At 36.4% G+C, this 22,202-nt stretch overlaps 1 protein-coding gene across 3 annotated transcripts in view; it reads left to right on the top strand.

The window, feature by feature from the left end:
• pitpnm2 (phosphatidylinositol transfer protein, membrane-associated 2) overlaps positions 1-12,318 on the top strand; it is a 72,342-nt gene extending 60,024 nt beyond the window's left edge. The window contains exons 18-26 of one of the 3 annotated variants that reach the window (XM_079407901.1): positions 705-956; positions 2,253-2,401; positions 3,397-3,513; positions 3,606-3,722; positions 4,388-4,536; positions 4,616-4,765; positions 5,271-5,454; positions 8,136-8,264; positions 8,936-12,312. In XM_079407901.1, coding sequence (XP_079264027.1) covers positions 705-956; positions 2,253-2,401; positions 3,397-3,513; positions 3,606-3,722; positions 4,388-4,536; positions 4,616-4,765; positions 5,271-5,454; positions 8,136-8,264; positions 8,936-9,277 — 1,589 coding nt within the window. In that variant the 3' untranslated portion in view covers positions 9,278-12,312. Of the gene's footprint in view, positions 1-704; positions 957-2,252; positions 2,402-3,396; positions 3,514-3,605; positions 3,723-4,387; positions 4,537-4,615; positions 4,766-5,270; positions 5,455-8,135; positions 8,265-8,935 lie in introns of all 3 variants that reach the window. The other 2 variants (XM_079407899.1, XM_079407900.1) reach the window with 2 other exon arrangements.
• Positions 12,319-22,202: the final 9,884 nt, after the last annotated feature.

Below are 22,202 nucleotides of genomic sequence, written 5' to 3'. Positions count from 1 at the left end.
ATGAATTTTCAGCAGCCATTGAGCATGAATTTTAATTTGCAGTAGTGCATAAATAGATTTTACAGTACACTTTATATTTAAAATTAGTGATATTATTATTATTATCTTTAATTACACTTGATCTAATTAATTTTACTTATTCAATCTATTTAATTTATTATTTTAAAAAATGATTACAATATACAATATATTAATGTTGAAAACATTTTAAGCATCAAAAACATACAAAAATATTATTATACAAATAGCAATATTATTTCTGCAAATGTGATATATATATAATCTGTAATTACACACACACACACACACACACACACACATACATACGTACATAACTACATACATACATTATATATATATACAATTATGATTATATATAGATTATGAAATAGTTTTTATTCCATTATTCTTTAATAAAAAAAAATATTGCTGTGTTATCATCAATGTTTTGCTGCTTAATGTTTTTGTAGAAACCATTAAACATTTTCCAGGATTTTTTAAAGTTCAAAAGCAGCATTTATTTGGAGTAGAAATATTTAGTAACATCATAAAAGTCTTTCCACAGAAACAGTGGTTTCCACAGAAATATTAAACAGCAAAAACAGGGTTTCTACATTTTAACGCTGCAGATATAGCTAGGAACTATCACACATGTCATGTTCATCTTTTGACTGCTGTTGTTTTGATGTTGTTTTTTTCTCTAGTTGCGCAAGCATGCCAACTTAGTCTGTCCAAAAAGCTCAGTCTTTTGTCCCAATTGGCCCTTCCCTATAATAAAAGCGGCTCCCGAAACTCCTCCCCCAAATCCAGCAAAGCGCAAAATAAGCAGCAGGTAGAAAGGCAGGATTCCAGCTGTTTGGATGATTCAGAGCAGAGCGTCTCTCTAGGCTTTGAGTCCTCACCCTCGCTCGCCTCAGACCCGCCATCTCCATGTGTCCCGCTGGACATCGAGCAAGGTACTTGGAGCGTGGGTAGACGTCCGGTCAGAGATGCACCCGCTCTCCTGTTTGCCTGTGTTAGTTTCTACCATTACTGCATTCCCTGCAATCCCTCCTACTTCCTGTTTTAGCCCTCCAAATCTTCAGCCTGTTTTCTTGCTGACCTCCCCAGCTCTGATGCCCTTGTTTTTCGAATTCATGCCCCCTTCCTTTTAAAGCTCGGCGCTGGCGCTCTGGTTCTTCATCTGCTGAGCCCTGAGCCGCTCTGGGTTTGCTCTGAATGATGAAAACCCTCTGAAGATGCTTTGAAGGATGTTAACTTGTCTTGCTCCCATTATCTGGCTGTGCATCATGCTCATGGCGTGTATGTCTTCTGTTAGCGGTCGCTTATACATAAGGATGGGAATCATAAGGAGTTTAGTGATTCTGATTCCACTTTATGATTTGATGACGCAGCCCCACCCAGTAAGTGATCATAACTATATATTAAGCAAAATTACTTATTTTTAAATTAAAATTCATTATTATTTTAAACTAAAAATGTTTAAAGACTATTACAAAATTGTAATCTTTATTACATTACAATATGTTATCAATAATTAGATTTTAATGTAATAATTAAGAAAATACAAAAAAATTATTAACATTTTAACACGTATTATGCAAATAATGATTAATTACTAATAATTAAAAAAATATCATCACAATTCATATTATTATGCAAATAATTTAATATTCACCCAAATAATATTATATAATTTAATTAGTATTGTCAATCGAAAAAAAATAACTAATCGCACATTTTCTGAAATTAATCGCGATTAATTAAGGCCGGCACCTTTGTGCGTGTATTGAAGAGCAGGCGCTGCGAGCACAGTACAGTTTCGCTGACGCTGAAGTGAAGTTGAAGCACAGACTCAAGTCTGTTTTTTGATTCCCAATCCTAGTTGTAGAGAACTAGAGGCCATTCAAGAACATTCAACCCCGATTGAAAGAATTGCAAACCAAAAACTGGGTTGTGTTCTTAAGTGTCTTTGCAATGGGTCATGAGAGGAAGCAGACAAGAGATGTGCACTACAGCCTCGCACGGCCCAGTGCACATTACAAAACAACAACTTTCCATTTCTTTAATTCCTTTTGAGACCCTGAAGCAATCCTGCATCACATGTCCTCGTCCTGTCCTAGAACCAGCAGATGAAACGCTCATGAATTATGTACAGATGAAACCGAAATCTGTAATGGTATTTGAAGCTGCTGTTGTAGCAGTAATGGTTTGGACAGGCATGACTGAACGTCCTGTCGTCTCTCCTGCAGTCGCTGCTCGCTGGTGGGGCACGAAGCGCATTGATTTCGCCCTGTACTGTCCTGATGCTCTGACTGCGTTCCCCACTGTGGCTCTACCTCACCTGTTTCACGCCTCCTACTGGGAATCAACAGACGTTGTGTCTTTCCTGCTCCGACAGGTGAAGATTACCAGATGATAAAATATTAATTCTGCTTAAAGAAACGTTCGGGGTTATTTGCACCGCTATGCAGATACACAGTGCATTGCAGGCATGTAGTACTGAAAAAAAAGAGCAGCTTTTCTAGTATAATTGTCAATAGTTGACTATAATGAAATAAGGCAAATATAATATAATTATTTTCTGGCTTTTATTAAAATACATTCAATTTAAATACGTTTTTATTTAATATTTAGTTGTTTTTTTATACATTTTATATTTAGTTATTTAAATATGTTTAATAGGGTTATTATAAAATGCTTATCTTTATTATATTAAACTTCACAATTTTCAGTAACAAAAAAGGCAATAATCCTTGAAAAGCCATTCCTTTTAATAAATAATAATATTTGTATTATTTATATATATTGCAAATACAATATAATTTATTTTGCTGCACCCCCCCCCCCCCCCCAGTTAAAAAAAGGTTTTTATTATGCCATTTTTGTATTTATACATTTTTATTTAGTTATTTAAATATGTTTAAAAGACCATAGTAAAATTGTAATCTTTATTAAATTAAACTCCTGTTTCTGGTAACATTATGTAATAAAAATAAGGGCAATTATCTTAGAATAGCAATTCCTTAATTAAATTGGACATATATAATATAATTGATAATGTTTGTCATGGCTTTTATTCAAATATGAAGGTGTATTAGTATGTTATTTTTTATTTGTTTATTTATTAATTATTAATTAATTACAAAAAGATTGTATTTTGGTGATACTTCATCTAGGAACGAAAATAACTAATTATGAAATTGGAGAATGTACAGATTGGGGGCGTAATTTTTTAATTCTTAGTGCCTACATTTTTATTGCTTTTTTATTTGTTTTTATTGCATAATTGCATAAAGTTGCATTGGATTTACCATTAAAACAATCATCCTATAAACACAATTCCTAATGAAATTAGGCAAATGTAATTTTATTTATTCTTTTTCTGGCTCTCAGGTAATGAGGCATGAGAACTCCAGTATTCTGGAACTTGATGGGAAGGAAGTGACAGAATTCACTCCGTCCAAACCGCGGGAGAAGTGGATAAGGAAGAGAACCCACGTGAAGATCAGGGTGAGACGGTACCTCGACATCTCTGAAATCCCAAATTACTGTTGAATACATTAAGGGAATGTTGCTGACGTAAAGATGTGTTTGTGTCGAAGAACGTTACGGCAAACCACCGTGTCAACGATGCCGTGTTTACAGAGGACGGCAATCAGGTGGTCACGGGTCGCTTCATGTATGGGCCGCTGGACATGGTCACTCTGACAGGAGAGAAGGTTAGTGACCTGTGAACTTCAGTTCGTGTAGATCCCAGTGAAAAATGAGTAAGACCACCTTAACTTCACTCACGTTCTTAGATGCTTTTATCCAAAGCGACTTACAAATGAGGACAATGGAAGCAATCAAAATCAACAAAAGAGCAACGATATGCAAGTGCTATAACAAGTCTCAGTTAGCCTAACAGTACAAGCAAGGTAGCAAGGTTTTTTTTATTTATTATATAATAAGTAAAAATAAAACAGAATAGAAAAAGAATAGATCAAGCTAGTGTTAGTGCTTTTTTTTTTTTTTGCTTTTTATTAATTGTATAATAAATAAAAAAGAAAACAAATAGATAGAATACAAAAAGAATAGAGAAGCTAGTGTTTAGTTTTTTGTTTTTAAAGAAAACAATTAGTAAAATGAATAGAGTACAAGTCTTAAGGGGCAAGTTTTTTTTTTTTAAGAATAGAATTAGAATAGAGAGTGCTAGAGTTAGAGGGTCAAGTAAAGATGGAAGAGATGAGTTTTTAGCTGATTCTTGAAGATGGGTAAGTACTCAGCTGCTCAGATTGAGTTGGGCAGGTCATTCCACCAGGAGGGAACATTTCATTTAAAAGTCTAGTATCTTGTTTGGTTTCACTGCTAATTCATGTCATCTAATTTTTGTGCTGTTTTCTAGGTGGACATCCACATCATGACCCAGCCTCCGTCCGGTGAGTGGGTGTATTTCAGCACAGAACTGACCAATAGCAGCGGCCGGGTTTTCTACACCATTCCCGAGAACAAGCGGCTGAGCATCGGCGTGTATCCGGTCAAAATGGTGGTCAGGTACATCTGAAATCTACATTTATTCTGCACAGAAAAGCTTGTATTTTCATCAATTGAATGATATTCATTGTGTCTGAAGGGGCGACCACACATCTGCTGATAGTTACCTGACGGTGCTGCCACGCAGCACTGAGTTTGTGGTGTTCAGCATCGACGGCTCGTTTGCCGCCAGCGTGTCCATCATGGGCAGCGACCCTAAAGTGCGAGCAGGAGCGGTTGATGTGGTCAGGTGAGGTCTTTATGAATTTATAAACTCTATAAAGCCTAATGCATCACATTTGATAGGCACATTTCTGATCAGATACATGATCGAAACCTTACTGAAAAAACTGTTGTACACAATCTCATGCCTTCTGTTGTCTGATTGATAGTTCAGACTCTTTCAGAATCAGAATTTCATCTTAGAAGACATAAATATCAGCATCCTCTCCAAATTGCATATTTCTGCTCAGTTTGAGCCACTGAACAAAATGTAGGTGTTTTTCATCCTTCACAATATGAGCCCATATTGTTACTATATCACACTATATGAGCCATAAAAGCCTGATGTATCAAATATGATACTCAACAATTAATATTTTGTCTAAAGGTTCAATAAACTCTTCCATTTGAAAAAAAAACAAAAAAACCATTTGACTATTATTTTGTATGTCAGGCTTTAGAGGGTTAATAATGCTCACAGGCCAGTCATTTGTAATGTTTGCTGTTCCTGATGGTGGTTGGTCCTGGTTTAGGCACTGGCAGGATCTGGGTTACCTGATAGTGTACGTGACGGGCCGTCCAGACATGCAGAAGCAGCGCGTGGTGGCCTGGCTTTCACAGCACAACTTCCCTCACGGGATCGTGTCCTTCTGTGACGGGCTCGTACACGACCCCCTCCGACACAAAGCCAACTTCCTCAAGTCTCTCATCACAGAGGTGAGAATATACACAAACTCCTTCTCTTCTGTAAGGGGATGTGGGTAATAAATTACTATCATTTGGAATGCATTGACCTTAAAGGGATAGTTCACCCAAAAATGAAAATTCTGTCAAGTGTTGTATAAAAAAAACCCCGTAAGACCTCCGTTCATCTTCAGAACACAAATTACGATATTTTTGATGGAATCTGAAAGCTCTCAGACCCTGCCATAGATCCCTAACACGATCAAGGTCCAGAAAAGTACCAAGATGATCAACAAAGTAGTCCATGTGACATCAGTCTGTCAACTGTAACTTTACGAAGCCACAAGAATACTTTTTGCGCAAAGAAAACAAAAATACAGATTTATTCCACATTTTCGTCTCTACTGTTTCTCTTGTGGACGTGCGTTCACGACATTACATGATCCAGATCCAGCGTGTTCAACGTCATCACGCTTGCGTCATGTACTGTCATGAACAGTAATAATGTATACTCTAATAAAATAACTCTTTAAATTTGTATAGACTATATAAATATTTCATAGTATACTTGTATAATATGGATAAAACTACAATTGTCATTTCATACAATTAAGAATGATTTATAATACAATTAATTAAAATATTGCAGTGAATTATCATTATTATTAATATTATAATAAAGAATTTCATATTGTTAATATTCATATCGAATTCTCGATGACATGAGTCCAAATCAGTGAAATATGATTTTCAAACCCATGCTGATGACGATCGTGCTGACTGACATTTGCGAAGCAAAAGTGCATAAGACGCGCCTTTCCGCGAGCACCCGATCTCCCTTATAAAGTACATTAATGTGAATGTATTGGGGAGATTCACATCATCATCTGTTATGACTGACATGAACGTTTAGTTAATAGTTGGGGGAAAATCTGATGTGTAACATTATATTTGATCCATGCATTACAGTAGGTCTTAATATAGATCTGTCTCAAATGTTACATTAAAAGAAAATCACTCGCTGCTCTTGATTAAATACTGTTTATTTGCATCTTTGTTCTTGTTTTGAATAACAAAGATAAAATAAAAATAGCTATATTGTGATTAATAATATAGTAATTATTATTAAGAAAAGAATTGGAGGAAAATATGCAACGTTGCATGTTGATTCTGCTTTGGAATCTCCAATCGACTCATTTTGCCAGCACCGGTCACATTTAATGTTTTAATTTATACAGTATACTTCTGTTGTGCAGCACATTATTTGAAAAACAAAATACAGTATATATTATACAAATAATTTATATATATATATATTAATTCTTATATTTTCATTTTGATTACATTTTTAAAGATTAAAATAAACATTCTAATAAGAATTTTAATGGAAAACAGAATTTGGGAAAAAAAACTTTGTGGGGATTTAATGGGGCCCTATGAAGACTTCTTTGAACAATGTAAAATGCATTTCCTTCTTTAATAATGGTTTGAAATAATTATTGCTATAAATATTGAATGATGTGGAAAGAAATATTGTGATTAATATTTTTGGCCATATTGCCCAGCCCTAGTATGTAGTACAGATTAGGGGTGGCACAGTTCGAACCATACGGTTCTCCACACACGGTTCGGCACGCGCTAGCGCCGCGGTTCAATTTAAATCTGACAAGGCATGTGTATAATATGGTTTGTTATAAATAACACGTAAAAGGGTTCGGCTAATGTATGTTTCTGATAATGGATGCGCATTCTGGCTTCCCAGTACATTACAATAACAGCGACGAGGAGAAAAAAAAGTGAACAAACCATTCACTCTTGTTCAATGTGAGTGCCGTATGCTGGATTATGAGCAGTCATTTACTCCATCATCACTGAACAGTAAACGTTGATATTTGAACTAAACTCATGTAAGCTTTGCCAGTTTAAACATTTAAGAGCCAGAGGACGCGAGCTCACACGTGCAGTGAGAAGATGCGTGCACTCGATCATCAGAAGCACGCAAACTTGTGCCTCAACTATTAAGCTCTCTCTGAAGTATTGTGTTTGAATGGACAAATTCACACAACAATTATGTCAAAATGCCCGTCTTGGTAAGTATCCTATAGCAGACATAACCGGCTCAACGCATAGTATCCGTGCACTGGATCAGCTACTGCATTCTCTTAAAGTGACAGCACTTTCTTAAAATTAATCAAACAGCAACAACAAAAAAATCACTCACTGCTCTTGATTGAATCACTTTTGTGACTTTAATAAAGATTAATCTTTAATTTATACAGTCAAATATGCAATGCAATTACATTTGATTACTTGATTCAATTTCTGTACCTAAAAACTAATGCTTATAGACCTACCTAAAAAAAACCTGAAAATCACTGATTATTTTATTTGTATCTTTATTGTATATTTATTTGTGCTGTTGCTTGTAGTTAGATAGATTATTCTTATTTTCGTTATTTTTATTGGACAGTATAGTTTTTCCCTAAACATACCGAACCATACCGAAACCGTGACTCTTAAACCGTGATACAAACCGAACCGTGAAAAAGTTGAACCGTGCCACCCCTAGTACGGATAGTATGCCAACTGGAATGCAGCCGGTGATCAAACAAGAGCATAAAAGGACAAGGGAGGGTGTTTAAACAGATCTAAGACATATAATGTGTCAGTCTTTGCTTATATTTAAATTGTTCAAACATCCTGCTGTTTTGTAGGCACATATGAAGATCTTTGCTGCTTATGGATCCACTAAAGACATCTCTGTGTACACGTCACTGGGTCTGCCGCCATCACAGATCTACATCGTAGGGAGACCAACGAAGAAAATGCAGCACCAGTGCCAGGTATCTTTAGTTTTTATGCACTGTCAATTCAATTCAATTCAAGTTTATTTGTAAATCGCTTTTCGCGATACAAATCGTTGCCAAGCAGCTTTACAGAAAATAAAAAATTCGACTTTATATTTAGTAGTAGCTTATCGGTCAAGTTAATGTCCATATGGCAGAAATGTACAGTGATCATGCAGTTAGTTAATGACGTAATCAAACAGATGGTGAACACTATAACAGCAATGATTATATGTTGCATTCAAACTTAGTTTTATATGTTGGTTCAGGGTTAGCATCATCTGAGGTCCTCTGAGGGGTTGGTATCATCTCTTCTCAGATCTTTGTAGGGGCTGGATCCAGACTGAAGCTTGTGTAATTTCTAGTTACCTTGGGATGCCAATCCCATAGCAGAAGCAGAGAAGCAAAAACCAAGCAATAATGATGTTCAATCCAAGCAAATTTGATCAGATATAGCTGAAGTACAGGGTTTTGAGATCCATTATGTGAATGCTTGGACAAAGAGATGCCTTTTATTTAGATTTACACAGAGAGAGTGTGTCTGAACCCCGAACGCTATCAGGAAGGCTATTCCAGAGTTTGGGAGATAAAATAATAGTTAATAAAATAGCTAATAATAGTCAGTGAAAATAGTTTACTCTCACTGACCTGTTGCTCTCTCTCCACAGTTCATCGCCGATGGCTACGCGTCTCACCTGTCCCAGCTAGAATACAATCAGAGATCGAGACCTGCCAAGACCGGCAGCACTCGCATGGTCCTACGGAAAGGCAGTTTCGGGCTTGGCGGCAGTGGGGATTTCCTGCGGAAGCGCAATCACCTGTTGCGCACCATTTCCTCACAACCCACGTCCTCCACGCCGCCCGTGCAGATAGGACGTCCCGAACGTGCACAGAGCCAATCAGAATGCGACCGCGAGCGGGCAGAACGTGCCCAGAGGAGCATGAGCATCGCCGGCGGCTGCTGGGGTCGAACCAGCAGACTCGAGGGCGGAGCCTTGAGCCCGAAATAGGCTCCACCCACCGGGTCCAAATTCTGGAGGCACATGGGGGCTGCAGGATCAGACACGACAAAATCTCACAGTATTACAACAGACTCTGTGAGCGAACCTCACGGCATTACTATTGTTGCATGGGAATTGTTCATGTTTTCATTTTTTTTAGTCCGGCAGCCAAACATTTTCCAGAAATCTAGCGCCTTAAGCATCGCTCTGGGTCATGGCCCTCGCCTCTGACTTGATTGAATGTACTGTTGGGACTGAAAAACGGATTGTTGGGTGGGTATGGACTTTTCCCGCTTTTCCCATCATTCCCCTTCCGAGATTCCCACACATGTAAATACGTGCCTCCTCTTACCTGCTCAGGGCAGCCATGAACTCGAGGAGCTGATAAGACCCAGAGGCCATTTCTCGTCCCTCTTCTCATTGGTTTCTGTTGGGCCGGCCCATCCCGGCAGCCTCTCCGAGTCGATTCCCAGCAGCATTTGGCAATAAGGATCAAATCCCATCACACCAAACTCCGTCTGCAGGTCATCAGAGGCCTTAACTTTGTATTCAGAGTACCAACAAACTCTCAAAGGAACAGCTATCCCTTTACAAGGCCATCTGCTTGCAATACCTCCGGGATGCCACCTCGACATAGGCTGCTGGGTCACGTTTCTTTCCTCCTTGCTGTTTTGTTCACTTCTGAGCCACCAAACACGATCCTAAGCACACGCCACATCTGCTGAAGTAAAACTTTTCCGCTGTTGCTGTCGACGTGGAGAGAATTTCCCATCGAGGACGCGCCGTGCAGCATGCTGTATTTGCATGACGGACAATTTTTCCAAGATTTCACTTGATCATTTCCTCTCGAAATCCTTTGCACTCATTTCCAGGGGAGCGGTTCGACTCACTCGATTCCGCCGACGGCCAAAACGATTCATTTCGAAAGCTGTAGTTCTGCAACTGCATAACCTCATTGTTTTTTTGCACTAGTGGAATAGTGGAGGTCCTTGTTACCATCTCATGTCGCTACATAACGTTGGCGTGTAGTACATGACCCTTATTATTTATGGCAGGGTATTTTGTGCGCATATGCTCGATTATATATTTCTCCGATATATAGAAAACAAAACGCAAGAAATGTGCCATAACCAGGCAGATCATAGGAACCCGAACACGTCCGACGTTTCCAATGCATTGTAGCAACGTTCCCCAAGTGTTTCGGTGGCACATGTATAGTGTTTTTAAGATTTTAATCATTTTTAGATTAACTTCAGTCCTTTACAGTTCAGTTCTCTATGATATTGTCCATATGTTCATAAGTGATTCAAGTTATATAGAAATTGTGCTTTTAATTTTCACGATTTTAGATCGGACAGCATGACAGAGTCGTGAAACTGTACGCAGTTTGTTTCTGTGTCATGAACACACTGGAATAGCCATGCTGCATGTGCGGACTTGTTCTCGGAATCGAACCGGGAGGCTTCGTCCGGAGCGGATGTTCTGAATTGAACTTCAAACAGTGTAGATACTGTAAAGATGTAAATTTCACTATATAGGATATGTTACGGTCAGAATTTATTTATTTCTGTAGCTTAATAAGATAATGGATATTTCAGGTTTCCATGTGTTGCTTTATTCTTTTGTTCAACAGTTCTGAAATGCTTCTTTTAACGGACCAATGACGTGTCTCCTTGTGCATAATCGTTGACCGTGTTTCCGTAGCAAAACTCTAGACGACGCCACCACCGCCACCGCACGGACAATCAGTTCCGCAAACAAGCGAGGCAAGGAGCACGCACACCTACACGTGTACAAAAACGCTCTTATTCTGCAGATCTTCTGGAGACCTCCTACTCTGGAATCCGGTTTATCGCGTTGAAGTTTCCATGTAATGTGAATCAGAATTGTGAAAGTGGTTCTGTGATAAATTCGCTCCAAACAACCAAGTTTAAATTGGTGCTGTACAACTCCGAAATGGCATTTGGACTGGTATTACTAGTCTTCACAGTTTTAATGCGTCTAGTTTGGTACTAGACATCAGGGTTCTCAATTGAATATGTTGAAAGGTTTGTGAACTTGTACCGCTGATATCCAGATAATTTTGGTTGTTGGTTTATAATTTGAATGTTAACCACTGAACAAATTCTTAGTCTGGAGATTTCAAATTTCCGTTACGTTATTCCACACACACACACACACACACATTCTTGCCATCTGAACTGACCTACTTTAACCTGTTTTCAAGCTACTTTCCACCAATGTTGGGCAAGTTTATGCGCTCCATTGAGGTTTATTTCCAAACTGCATTGCAGGGAATCATACAAAATTGTGATCGACATTCGTGCCACAGTTTTTACACGGCAATTATCCGTTTAAACATCTGCGGCCTCGCTTGTAGGCCAGTGTGCGAGTATTATATCTTCAGATAAACCAGATTATAGCCACTTTTGTACTTTGCATGTCACAGAAGAGCTTTTGTACACTTTCCTGTACTCTTCAATAATGGGCCACACTACAAACCTCCAATTTATAGTTATTCCGAATATGCTGTTGTCTATATAGATCATCATATAAATTGTTACTACCAAATATTTAAATGATCTTAACGATAATCCCAAATCCAATCATATTTTTAAAAAAACTGACATCTGAGTAATTGCATATATTGAAAGACAGGTGTTAAATGCATAGAAATACTGGTAAAATGTTGACATCTACAGTATTTTTGACATGTAAATGCTGTTATGATTAGTGTGCACAAGAGTTTCACAACACAAGCTGATTGGATGAAATAAATATGGTGAAATATCTCGAAGGTTTTATGTTTTGTGCCCATCTTGTTTGTTGCCAAAACTTTCAGATTGCTGTACAAATCATTTCAAAGAATCACTTTCCCAACAACTTTTCGATGATGAATGGAGACGTACTGCAGGTTCATTTTAACACTCCTGTTGATATACTGATCTGGACTGACTCGCTCCTTTACAGTTTTCTTACCAGGTTCAGTGCTCTCATATGTATAACTGTATGTACTGTGGATTAAATACAGTTGGACAACTGTGAAAGTCTTTTGTGATTTATCATGCTTTATGAAGTGTGAAAACTATATATATATATATATATATATATATATATATATATATATATATACACACACACACACACACACACACACACACACATATATATATATATATACATATACATATATACATATATATATACATACACACACTCACCGGCCACTTTATTAGGTACACCTGTTCAATCGCTTGGTAACACAAATTGCTAATCAGCCAATCACATGGCAGCAACTCAATGCATGTAGGCATCTAGATGTGGTGAAGACGACTTGCTGAAGTTCAAAGCGAGCATCAGAATGGGGAAGAAAGGGGATTTAAGTGACTTTGAACGTGGAATGGTTGTTGGTGACAGACGGGCCTGAGTATTTCAAAAACTGCTGATCTACTGGGATTTTCACGCACAATCATCTCTGGGGTTTACAGAGAATGGTCCGAAAAAGAGAAAATATCCAGTGAGCGGCAGTTGTTTGGATGAAAATGCCTTGTTGATGTCAGAGGTCAGAGGAGAATGGGCAGACTGGTTAGAGATGATAGAAAGGCAACAGTGCCTCAAATAACCACTCGTTACAACCAAGGTATGCAGAATACCATCTGAATGCACAACACGTCGAACCCATGTGATTGGCTGATTAGCAATTTGTGTTACCAAGCGATTGAACAGGTGTACCTAATAAAGTGGCCGGTGAGTGTGTGTATATACACACACAGTGCCCTCCAAAAGTATTGGAACAGTGAGGTCAATTCCTTTACTTTTGCTGTAGACTGAAAACATTTGGGTTTGACATCAAAAGATGAATATGAGATGAGAGATTAACATTTCAGCTTTTATTTACAGGTATTTTCATCTGGATCTGATACACAACTTAGAAGATAGCACCTTTTGTTTGAACCCACCCATTTTTCATGTTACCAAAAGTATTGGAACATGTGACTGACAGGTGTGTTTTGTTGCCCTGGTGTGTCCTATTAATTGATTATTCAAACAATAATACTACTAATAAAACTGGTGTACTGAGTAACACACCTCAAACGGGTAGATCAAGGAAAACATTTGCAGTTGATGACAGAAACATTGTGACAGCTGTAAAGAAAGACCCTAAAACACCTGTTAGTGACATCAGCAACAACCTCCAGAGGGCAGGAGTGAAGGGATTACAATCTACTGTTTGCAGAAGACTTCATGAACAAAAGTACAGAGGAGATGCTCCAGAAGATGCAAACCACTCATTAGCAAGAAGAATAGGAGACGAGCCTCACAAATTCTCGGACAAGGTTTTATGGACTGATTTTATGGACCAAAGTGATGGAAAGGCTAAGGTTTGGAGAAGGAAAGGATCTGCTCATGATCCCAAACATACAAGCTCATCTGAAACACAGTGTACACAGGTGTACATTATAGTACACATTACACAAGTAATGTAATGGCTTGGGCTTTCATCGCTTCTTCTGGGACAGGCTCGTTAATCTTCATTAATGATGTAACACATGATGGCAGCAGCTAAATTAACTCAGAAGTCTACAGAAATATTTTCTGACAATTTACAGAAAGATGCAACCAAACAGATTGGGAGATCCTTCATCATGCAGCAAGATAATGACCCGAAACATAGTGCCAAAACAACAAAGGAGTTCATCAGGGGCAAGAAGTGGAAGGTTTTAGACTGGCCAAGTCCATCTCCACACTTAAACCCTGTAGAGTATGCATTTTACCTGCTAAAGAAGAGACTGAAGGGAGTAACCCCCCAAAACTGAAAGAGGCTGCGGTGAAAGCCTGGAAAAGCATCACAAAAGAAGAATGCTAAAGTTTGGTGATGTCAGTGGGTCACAGGCTTGATGCAGTTATTGAAAGCAAAGGATTTGCAACTAAATATTAAGTCTTTTTCACTTTAATCTGTTAATTCTATCTGTTCCAATACTTTTGGTAACATGAAAAATGGGTGGGTTCAAACAAAAGGTGCTATCTTCTAAATTGTGTATCAGATCCAGATGAAAATACCTGTAAATAAAAGCTGAAATGTTAATCTCTCATCTCATATTCATCTTTTGATGTCAAACCCAAATGTTTTCAGTCTACAGCAAAAATAAAGGAATTGGCCTTACTGTTCCAATACTTTTGGAGGGCACTGTATATATATGTGTGTGTGTGTGTATGAAGAGTTCATTTTCAAAAACGGATATTTTTATTGTGCATTCCAATTAATCTCAATCAAACTGCAGTTATTTTGACAAGGTTAAAGGGGTCATCGGATGCAAAATTCACTATACAAGTTTGAACATAAATGTGTGTTGGAAGTGTGTGTACACATCCATCCTATAATGATAAAAATCCACCCAGTGATTTTTTAAAATCCCTATTTCAAAATCCCCTTTCTCAAATCAGGCTGTTCTGAGATTCCTGTCAGAATGACGTACAGAGAAAATTTAACCAAAGTATGTTACAGACTTTTCATTAAGACCCTATAGAATCATATCAACTTGTGGAAAATGGGCATCAGATGACCCCTTTAAAAAAAAACAGCTAACTAACACAATAAAACTTTGAGATTTTTGAAAAATAAAAAAAACTTTGAGTTAAATTTTTTTTTAAACGGGAGGGGAAGTGCATTTTTATTGGAATTTTAATATTTCACTCTCATTTCTATTCATAAATCTTATTTGCATTACATACAAAAGAACACTCAGGACTTTGATCGCACCATTTTCTCAAGTTTGGCCTGTTAAGCAAATACTTGAGTTTATTCTCTAGTTTTCTACTTCTACTGAAAAAAATTAGAATTTAATTGAAATTATGTAATTATCATTGTTTTGGTATTGGTATGGACAGCAGTGTCTGTATGTGTGTAGTGAGAAATTAGTTTGAAGCGTGGTAATTTTGTTAAAATCCTAAAATTTATGATTTTTTGATTACTTTTTCCATCACTGTTTTTTAAACTGACGCACAAGTGTGGGAGATGGCAGGTTTGGATATATATATATATATATATATATATATATATATATATATACACAAAATGGGTCTGACCAATCAGACCGAGCACCACAACACTCTTGTAGCCAATCAAGTGTTTACGTTCATGATGGGGGACAGAGTGAGTGAGTGTGTGGGAGATTTGTTGAAAGACTGTATATACTGTATATATATATTAAGACATGAGAGAGCCGAGACGATTTCCAAAGAGGAATATCACTGTAAAAAGAAGGGTTACGATCAGGTAAGAGCTCTGACCCGTGTTAGGACTGGAAATGCTTTGCAGCGTCGGAGACGCCGGTTTCTGCTCGACACGAGTAGCATTGGTCTGCTGATTCACTTCCCACACCACCGAGATAAACTGTTGTTTCATCTGTAGTGACAGGATAGTTTGGAGTGTCATTGTTAGTCTGAAGCTGGTTTGTTGGCGACTAACATAGAATAATAACATGAATAATAACAAAAAATATTAAAAAGTGAGAAATATTAAATGTCTTTGAAATAAAAAAAAGCTGGGGTCAGCTCTCAGGAGTTAAAAGGGATGTTTCTTATATAACACCCTTTTTTGTTTTCTCCCGATGAGTTTGTATCCCTCCATGCACAAGCTAGTTAATGGGCTTTTGGTCATTGACTTGCAGAAGTTAGTCTCAGGGCTAGAATACAGGGGGCACCAACACTAACTTTGCATACCCCTCAGCAAATGTTCAGGTGCGCCCCTGCATAGAATGATTTAATATACAATTCTACTTGATGCAACAATATTTGTGTAAAATTTCCATAACTTGGTATTCCCATTCTACAGTGTAAAACAAATCCCGTAGTTTTTACGGAAAAAAACTGGCAGCTGGGGTTACCAGAACAATTCCGTAAAATATACAACAAAATTTACCGAATAACATGTACATTTTACAGTTTAAACCAGCATATAACACACTGGACTTCTGTTATATTTACTGGTTTATACACATAAGTACCTGCCATTATACCTATAACAAGTCATGGCTTACTGGTTGACGCAGTGTGTCTGATAGCATGCTGTAGACAGTACAGTGTGTGTGGAAATTCACTGTGACAATATACTATGCTTTAATGGAATGACTCGGTGCCCATTGATGATGTACGACTTTAAGGGATAAAAATCTACCAAATTAGTGATGTTAATACCCTCAAATAAGTCATGGCCCAAGCTGACATACATGAAAGGATTCCAAGTTATTGAAAACGGAATTTACCTTAATTCCTTTGACGTCTCTGATGCCTTCTGCTTGTAGGTGTCCAAGAGCTGCCTCGTAATTGTCTGGGTTGCGCTGTGGACCACAAACATGTGGGTCATCATGAAAGTCACGTCGAGTAATTTCACAGTATCTGCAAAAGTACTGAGATTGACTGAAGTTTTCTGTAAACCCTCCAATACTGTGTGATCCCAAATTGTCACCAGCAACACAATACAAAGCCCCTTTGACTGTTTCACCACCAACAGTGATCCCATTTCCTTCTAAATCTTTTAAATCCTGTAACAACTCTGAAAAGATCTTACCAGGTCCAAAGTGTTTTAAATCATTCTCACCACATAGTAAGACAAGGGACATGTGATCAGTGTTGGACCTCACATGAACAGGCAAGACTGCAACAAGTTTGTGTTTTTTCTTTGCTGAGCCAAGAGGATTTACGATTTCAAATGCATCCTGATACAGAATCAGCTTAAGACACCCTGGATTTTCTTTGAAGAACTTGTTTGACTTGCAGATTTTTCCATCTTTTATATCACAAAGCACATCTGTATCTGAGTCACAAGACTGTGATATTGCATTTTTCCATAACTCAGATTCTAATAAGTTGGCCAATGTCTGCTTCACTGGAATATAATAAGCAAACCTCTGTGTCAAACTTTCATCACTTCCTAATGCAACCTTTGTAGGTTCTATGTACCGGAACATGCTTTTGAATATCTGTGCTCTTGAATATATTGACCTCAGTGGGCCCTGGTGAGAGTTGGAGAAGAGATCTGAATCCCTCAAACAGGCTTCAATTTGATCAATGGCATCATCTGTCAGACTCAGTTCCTCTCTCAAAAGTGTATGCAGTTTACTTGATGTGTATTCCTGTCCCATTTCATGCAAATTTTGCATTTCTTCAACAATTATTTGTATGGTTGAAGCTGGAAGGAGGAGCTGGCCTTGCAACTTAAGATAGAACATGCACATATTTCTAAGAAAAGTCTCGTTCAAATTCTGAGGCAAGTCATTATTTGGCGCATCATTTGGGGCTAGATTCTGGGAGGCATCATGAAATGCAGCATCAGAGGACTGTGGTGTAACCTCCTTATATATTTCACTGATGGTACTAGCTGAACAGTCCCCATGTTTCCTGGACATGTGAGCAGTAAAGGATGACTTTAAAGTAAACGAACTTTTGCAGCCTGTTGTCTCTAAAAGGCAGTGCAGACTTACCACGCTATATAAGCAGGTAGCACTTAATTTTCTATCAAAATTGTATAAAGCTGTTGTAAACACCACGACGAGAAGAGAGAGAGTTCTTGCTGAGTGAGGGCGCGCGAGCAGCAAATATGGCTGAAACAAACTAGGCTCGCGGACTTAAGTACAAAAAAAACTCTTGCAATGACTGAAGCTTACTAAATGCAGATACAACACTATAAAAGCTTAACTGACTTTAGTTATTTTGGCCAACACTGGAAACTAACGTTAGTGTTTTTCATGCCGAACTCATATTTAGCTATAACAGCAGCTTAGGTCTTACTAATCTTGCATAATTTAGCAAACTGAAAATGTGTATAGTTAATTTCGCACAGCGGGATAATATTGCATGAACAAGCTTGCTCCAGCTAACGTTAACGTTAAATTGACACGACAACGAGGCAAATATCACCGTATTACGTGCATTATTGTTCCCCAATGTCAACAAAGCAAAGTCGTTATGAACATAAGACACTATGTGTGGTCACTTACCAGCATAAAGTTCGTCTTTTGTAGTTGTCTTCTGTCGTTTTGCAGTTTGTTTTACTTGGATATCTCATCGAACGTGACGTAATGAATATGGCCGACTTGGATATGGATATCAATCCTACAGGCTGCAGCGATAGGCTTCTCCGCGGACTAGAACGTGTGTTATCTCACCTTGGCAACGAGTCTAGAACCAAAGAATCCAATGAGGATGTCTGAACTGAAGCAGAAGCAGAAAAAATAGAGATTTTCAACGATTTTAGGCTACTTACCAGACAGAGACACTTTGCACTGGTCCTCCAACGTGCTTCAGTGTTCATTTACCCAGGGTGTTTGTTTGAACATTCCCCCTAAAATCATTGCTAAAACAATCCAAATACTGCTCACCTTTCATAAAATAATAACAGGCTAAATAAATAGGCAACATTGAAGTGACAGTCTTTCTTACAGCATTTTGGAAACCATGCATGTCTACAGAATTTAATTGTAATTTTAACACAATTTCATTGCCATTTATACTGTATTGCATTGTATTGCAAAAACAGTTTGTGTTTGTCAAAATAACATCAATATGTCTTTTACACAGAGAAAGTATTTTTAAAAAACATAATTTTGATGTTGAATTTAGTTTAACATGTTACTAAATTACACTGTAAAGTATACAATGTTTCACTGTAATTCAATTTACAGTATTTTAATGTGATTTTACAGCATTTCACTTATTTTAACGGACATTTTTTACAGTGTACGCAATGTATCAATACATTGTAACTAATTTGTATATTAATATGTTCTTAGGGCAGCATGTAATGAAAAAAGAAGTGTAATTATGGAATTAATAACTTGGCAACATTCATAAGAATATGTTATTTCATCGGGATATTGATTTATAATTTCTTCCTGTATTGACTTGATGTCCTCTACAGAAGACACAAAATTGATGCCTTGTTTTGTAGCAAAAGGTCATATTTGGATTTGAAACCCCACAACATTTTCCTAAGATGTTGATTTACAACAAACTATTTGAAAATTAGTCATATTTAAATAATTGCAAAATATATTTCAATAAGCGTGCTAAATTTGATCGCACCTTAATTATTTCTCTTAACCATAGATGGCACAAAATCTGAATTTTAGTTTCATCTGAATATGAACATTTGTGACATAAAGACAAGTTTAGTAAACTAAACAGTTCTGAGGTTCACTGATCTAATTCTATCTCTCTAGATAATAGTAATCTATGATACCGCATTATGTGGAATATTAATGTTTTTAAGTGGTTTTTAATGAGGGATTTGTGGACACATCAATGTTTTTGGTAACATTTTACAATAAGGTGTTATTTGTTAACATTAGTTAATGTATTAACTAACCCGAACAATGCATTTATTACACTATTTATTAATCTTTATTAATGTTAATGAAAAAACAGTTGTTCGTTGTTTATTCATGTTAGTCTAATGTTAAAAAACACAACCTGTGATTTTAATAATGCATTAGTAAATGCTCAAATTAACATTAAGATTAATAAATGCAGTAGAAGTATTGTTCATTTTTAGTTCGTTTTTACTAATGTTGTTAAACTAATGTTAAATAATGAACCATTTTGTAAAGTGTTACCATGTTTTTGAATTTGTGGAGTAAAAGTTAAAGTTTTCATTTTTAAGTAAAAAGCTCAAATTAGACCCTTTGGATAAGATGGGCCCCTAGAATTCACATAGAAGAACCCAAGTGGCATGGGTTATTTTTTAATTTAATACTTATTGTAACTAATGGGGTTATTTTTTTAATATTCAGATTTACATTTCAGATATCTTTGCAGTCTTTAAAACCTGTAGGATAATTAAAACTCAATTAAAATTAATATAAATTTGCATTTACAGTGTTGCAATGTTGACATCTTCAATTAAAATTAAATTTTAATTTAATTTGATTAAGTTTATATTTTATTTTGGATGCATTTAATCATGATTAATCAATTTGACAGTATTAATTTTAAGTATAATTCTAAAGATATAATTAGTGGTGTTTCACTTTCAAATGAATGTTTTTAACGAATCACAAGTGAAAACATTTACATACGATGTCATTTGTCACAACTTACAGTAGTTTTAGAAATCTGCATTTTTTTCCTTTGGCACTGTGCTTTATGTATAAATTAATTTCCTAGTTTCAAATTGTTTAGAGGACATTTCATTTTAGTTTTCTGAATAATATTAGCAGAAGAATGTCTTCAAATGACTCTTTATTTTAGCAACGCAATACATTGAAACACCGAGTCCTGTAGAGCTCCAGATTCCCCTCATTACACAAACTCTTCAAATGAGACGGGGAAAAAATCATTCAAGCATTGATGGCCAACATTAAAAAAAACAAAACACTGATGCGTTAATAAAAAATAAAAAAAGAGACAGTAGCCTGAATGTTATAATGGCCACTTTTACATATTCCTCAAAATGAAAACAAAACACTGTATGGTAACAAAATCGTTCTTCTTAATATATCTGAACTTCTCTGGCCTGTTCTTCTCAGCTGAATTAGCATGATTAGTTTGTTCACTGACACGTTTCTTTCATGGAAATCTATCAGTTTACTGTGAAGTTGGTGCAATAAGGCCTGCATTTGTTTTTTTGTTACAGAAAAGGCTCTTACTGGCAATAATAAAAAAGGTCATGTATGGTCTCACTGCTACAGGAGTTAAATTCAGCAGTTTCTGTAGGTCTCCATAGAGATCATCTGTATTGCAGTCATGCAACTTCTACTGTAACTAGGGATGCACAATATATATCTGACTATATCAATATGGGCCATTACAATTTTCATTGCAATCAATATGGGGCCCCCAGTTTTCTTACACAGTATTTCCCACTTGTATATTTTTATGCCTGATTTTACATGAAGCATGTCATTCATACATATATACATATTGTTTTATAAAAAAAAAATTATTTGAAATAATTGTCATGTTTGAGCTTCACAAATGACTCGCAGTGTGTTTTCGTTTAACCTTCTGGTGCTCCTCAGATGTCAGTGAAAAAGGACTGAATTTGTATTATTTGTAATTAAGTTAGTGTACTATATGTTTGATAATGTTTTTATCTTGTATTTTCAAGGGATTTTATGGTACTAAAATTTATGGAATAGTTGATCCATTTGTCTTTTAACCACTTATAAAAAAAAGTATAAACTGTCTTAAATCATGAATGCTTTGGAGTACAAAAAAAGCATTTAAAAAAAGCAATAGAAGTTTATGAAAAATGCACAAAAATATATATATTTTTTTACATTTTATAAGAAATGTTTTCCAAAACATTTTATTATAAAAAAAAATAAAAAAAAGTCATAAATCTAAAGTTGGGTTCCAAATTTGAGGTTGATATCACAAAAAATGAGCTTTCAGTAGAATTTTATTTGGACGCACTAACAAACTTTTACACTAGATGAAATTTATTTCCCATTAGTTAGCAAACAGTGCAAGTGTATGACTATTTTATTTAGGACCATTTAACCTTTAAGTTAGTTTTTTCCTGTGTTCCCCATAGCAAGTAGCAAAACCTTCAAGTTTTGTACCATCCAGATTTTGGTTAAAAAAAAAATAATTACCTAAGAGCACCAGAGAGTTAAAAAAAAAAAAACATTACAGACTGGTTAGCTATAGAAATTTGTTTCAATCACAGGATTAAAAAATAAAAAAGGTAATTGCGACCTTTTATCCCAGTTATGTTTTTTTTTTTGTTTTTCTTCCAATTCAGAGAAGTCAGAATTGCGAGATATAAGCAGAATTGTGAGCTATAAACTCAGAAAAGTCCTGATTGTAAGACAAACTCGCAAAAAAAAAAAAAAAAAAAATCAGAACTGTGAGAAGTTGCAATTACCTTTATTTATTTATATATATGCAGAATTAAGGCCCCGTTTACACTAGTGCGTTTTCGTTTTAAAAC

The sequence above is a fragment of the Barbus barbus genome (genome assembly GCF_936440315.1).
Source record: "Barbus barbus genome assembly, chromosome: 45".
Lineage (NCBI taxonomy): Eukaryota > Metazoa > Chordata > Actinopteri > Cypriniformes > Cyprinidae > Barbus > Barbus barbus.
The sequence above is the reverse complement of the archived record's forward strand: the minus strand, read 5'-3'. Positions and strand labels throughout refer to the sequence as shown.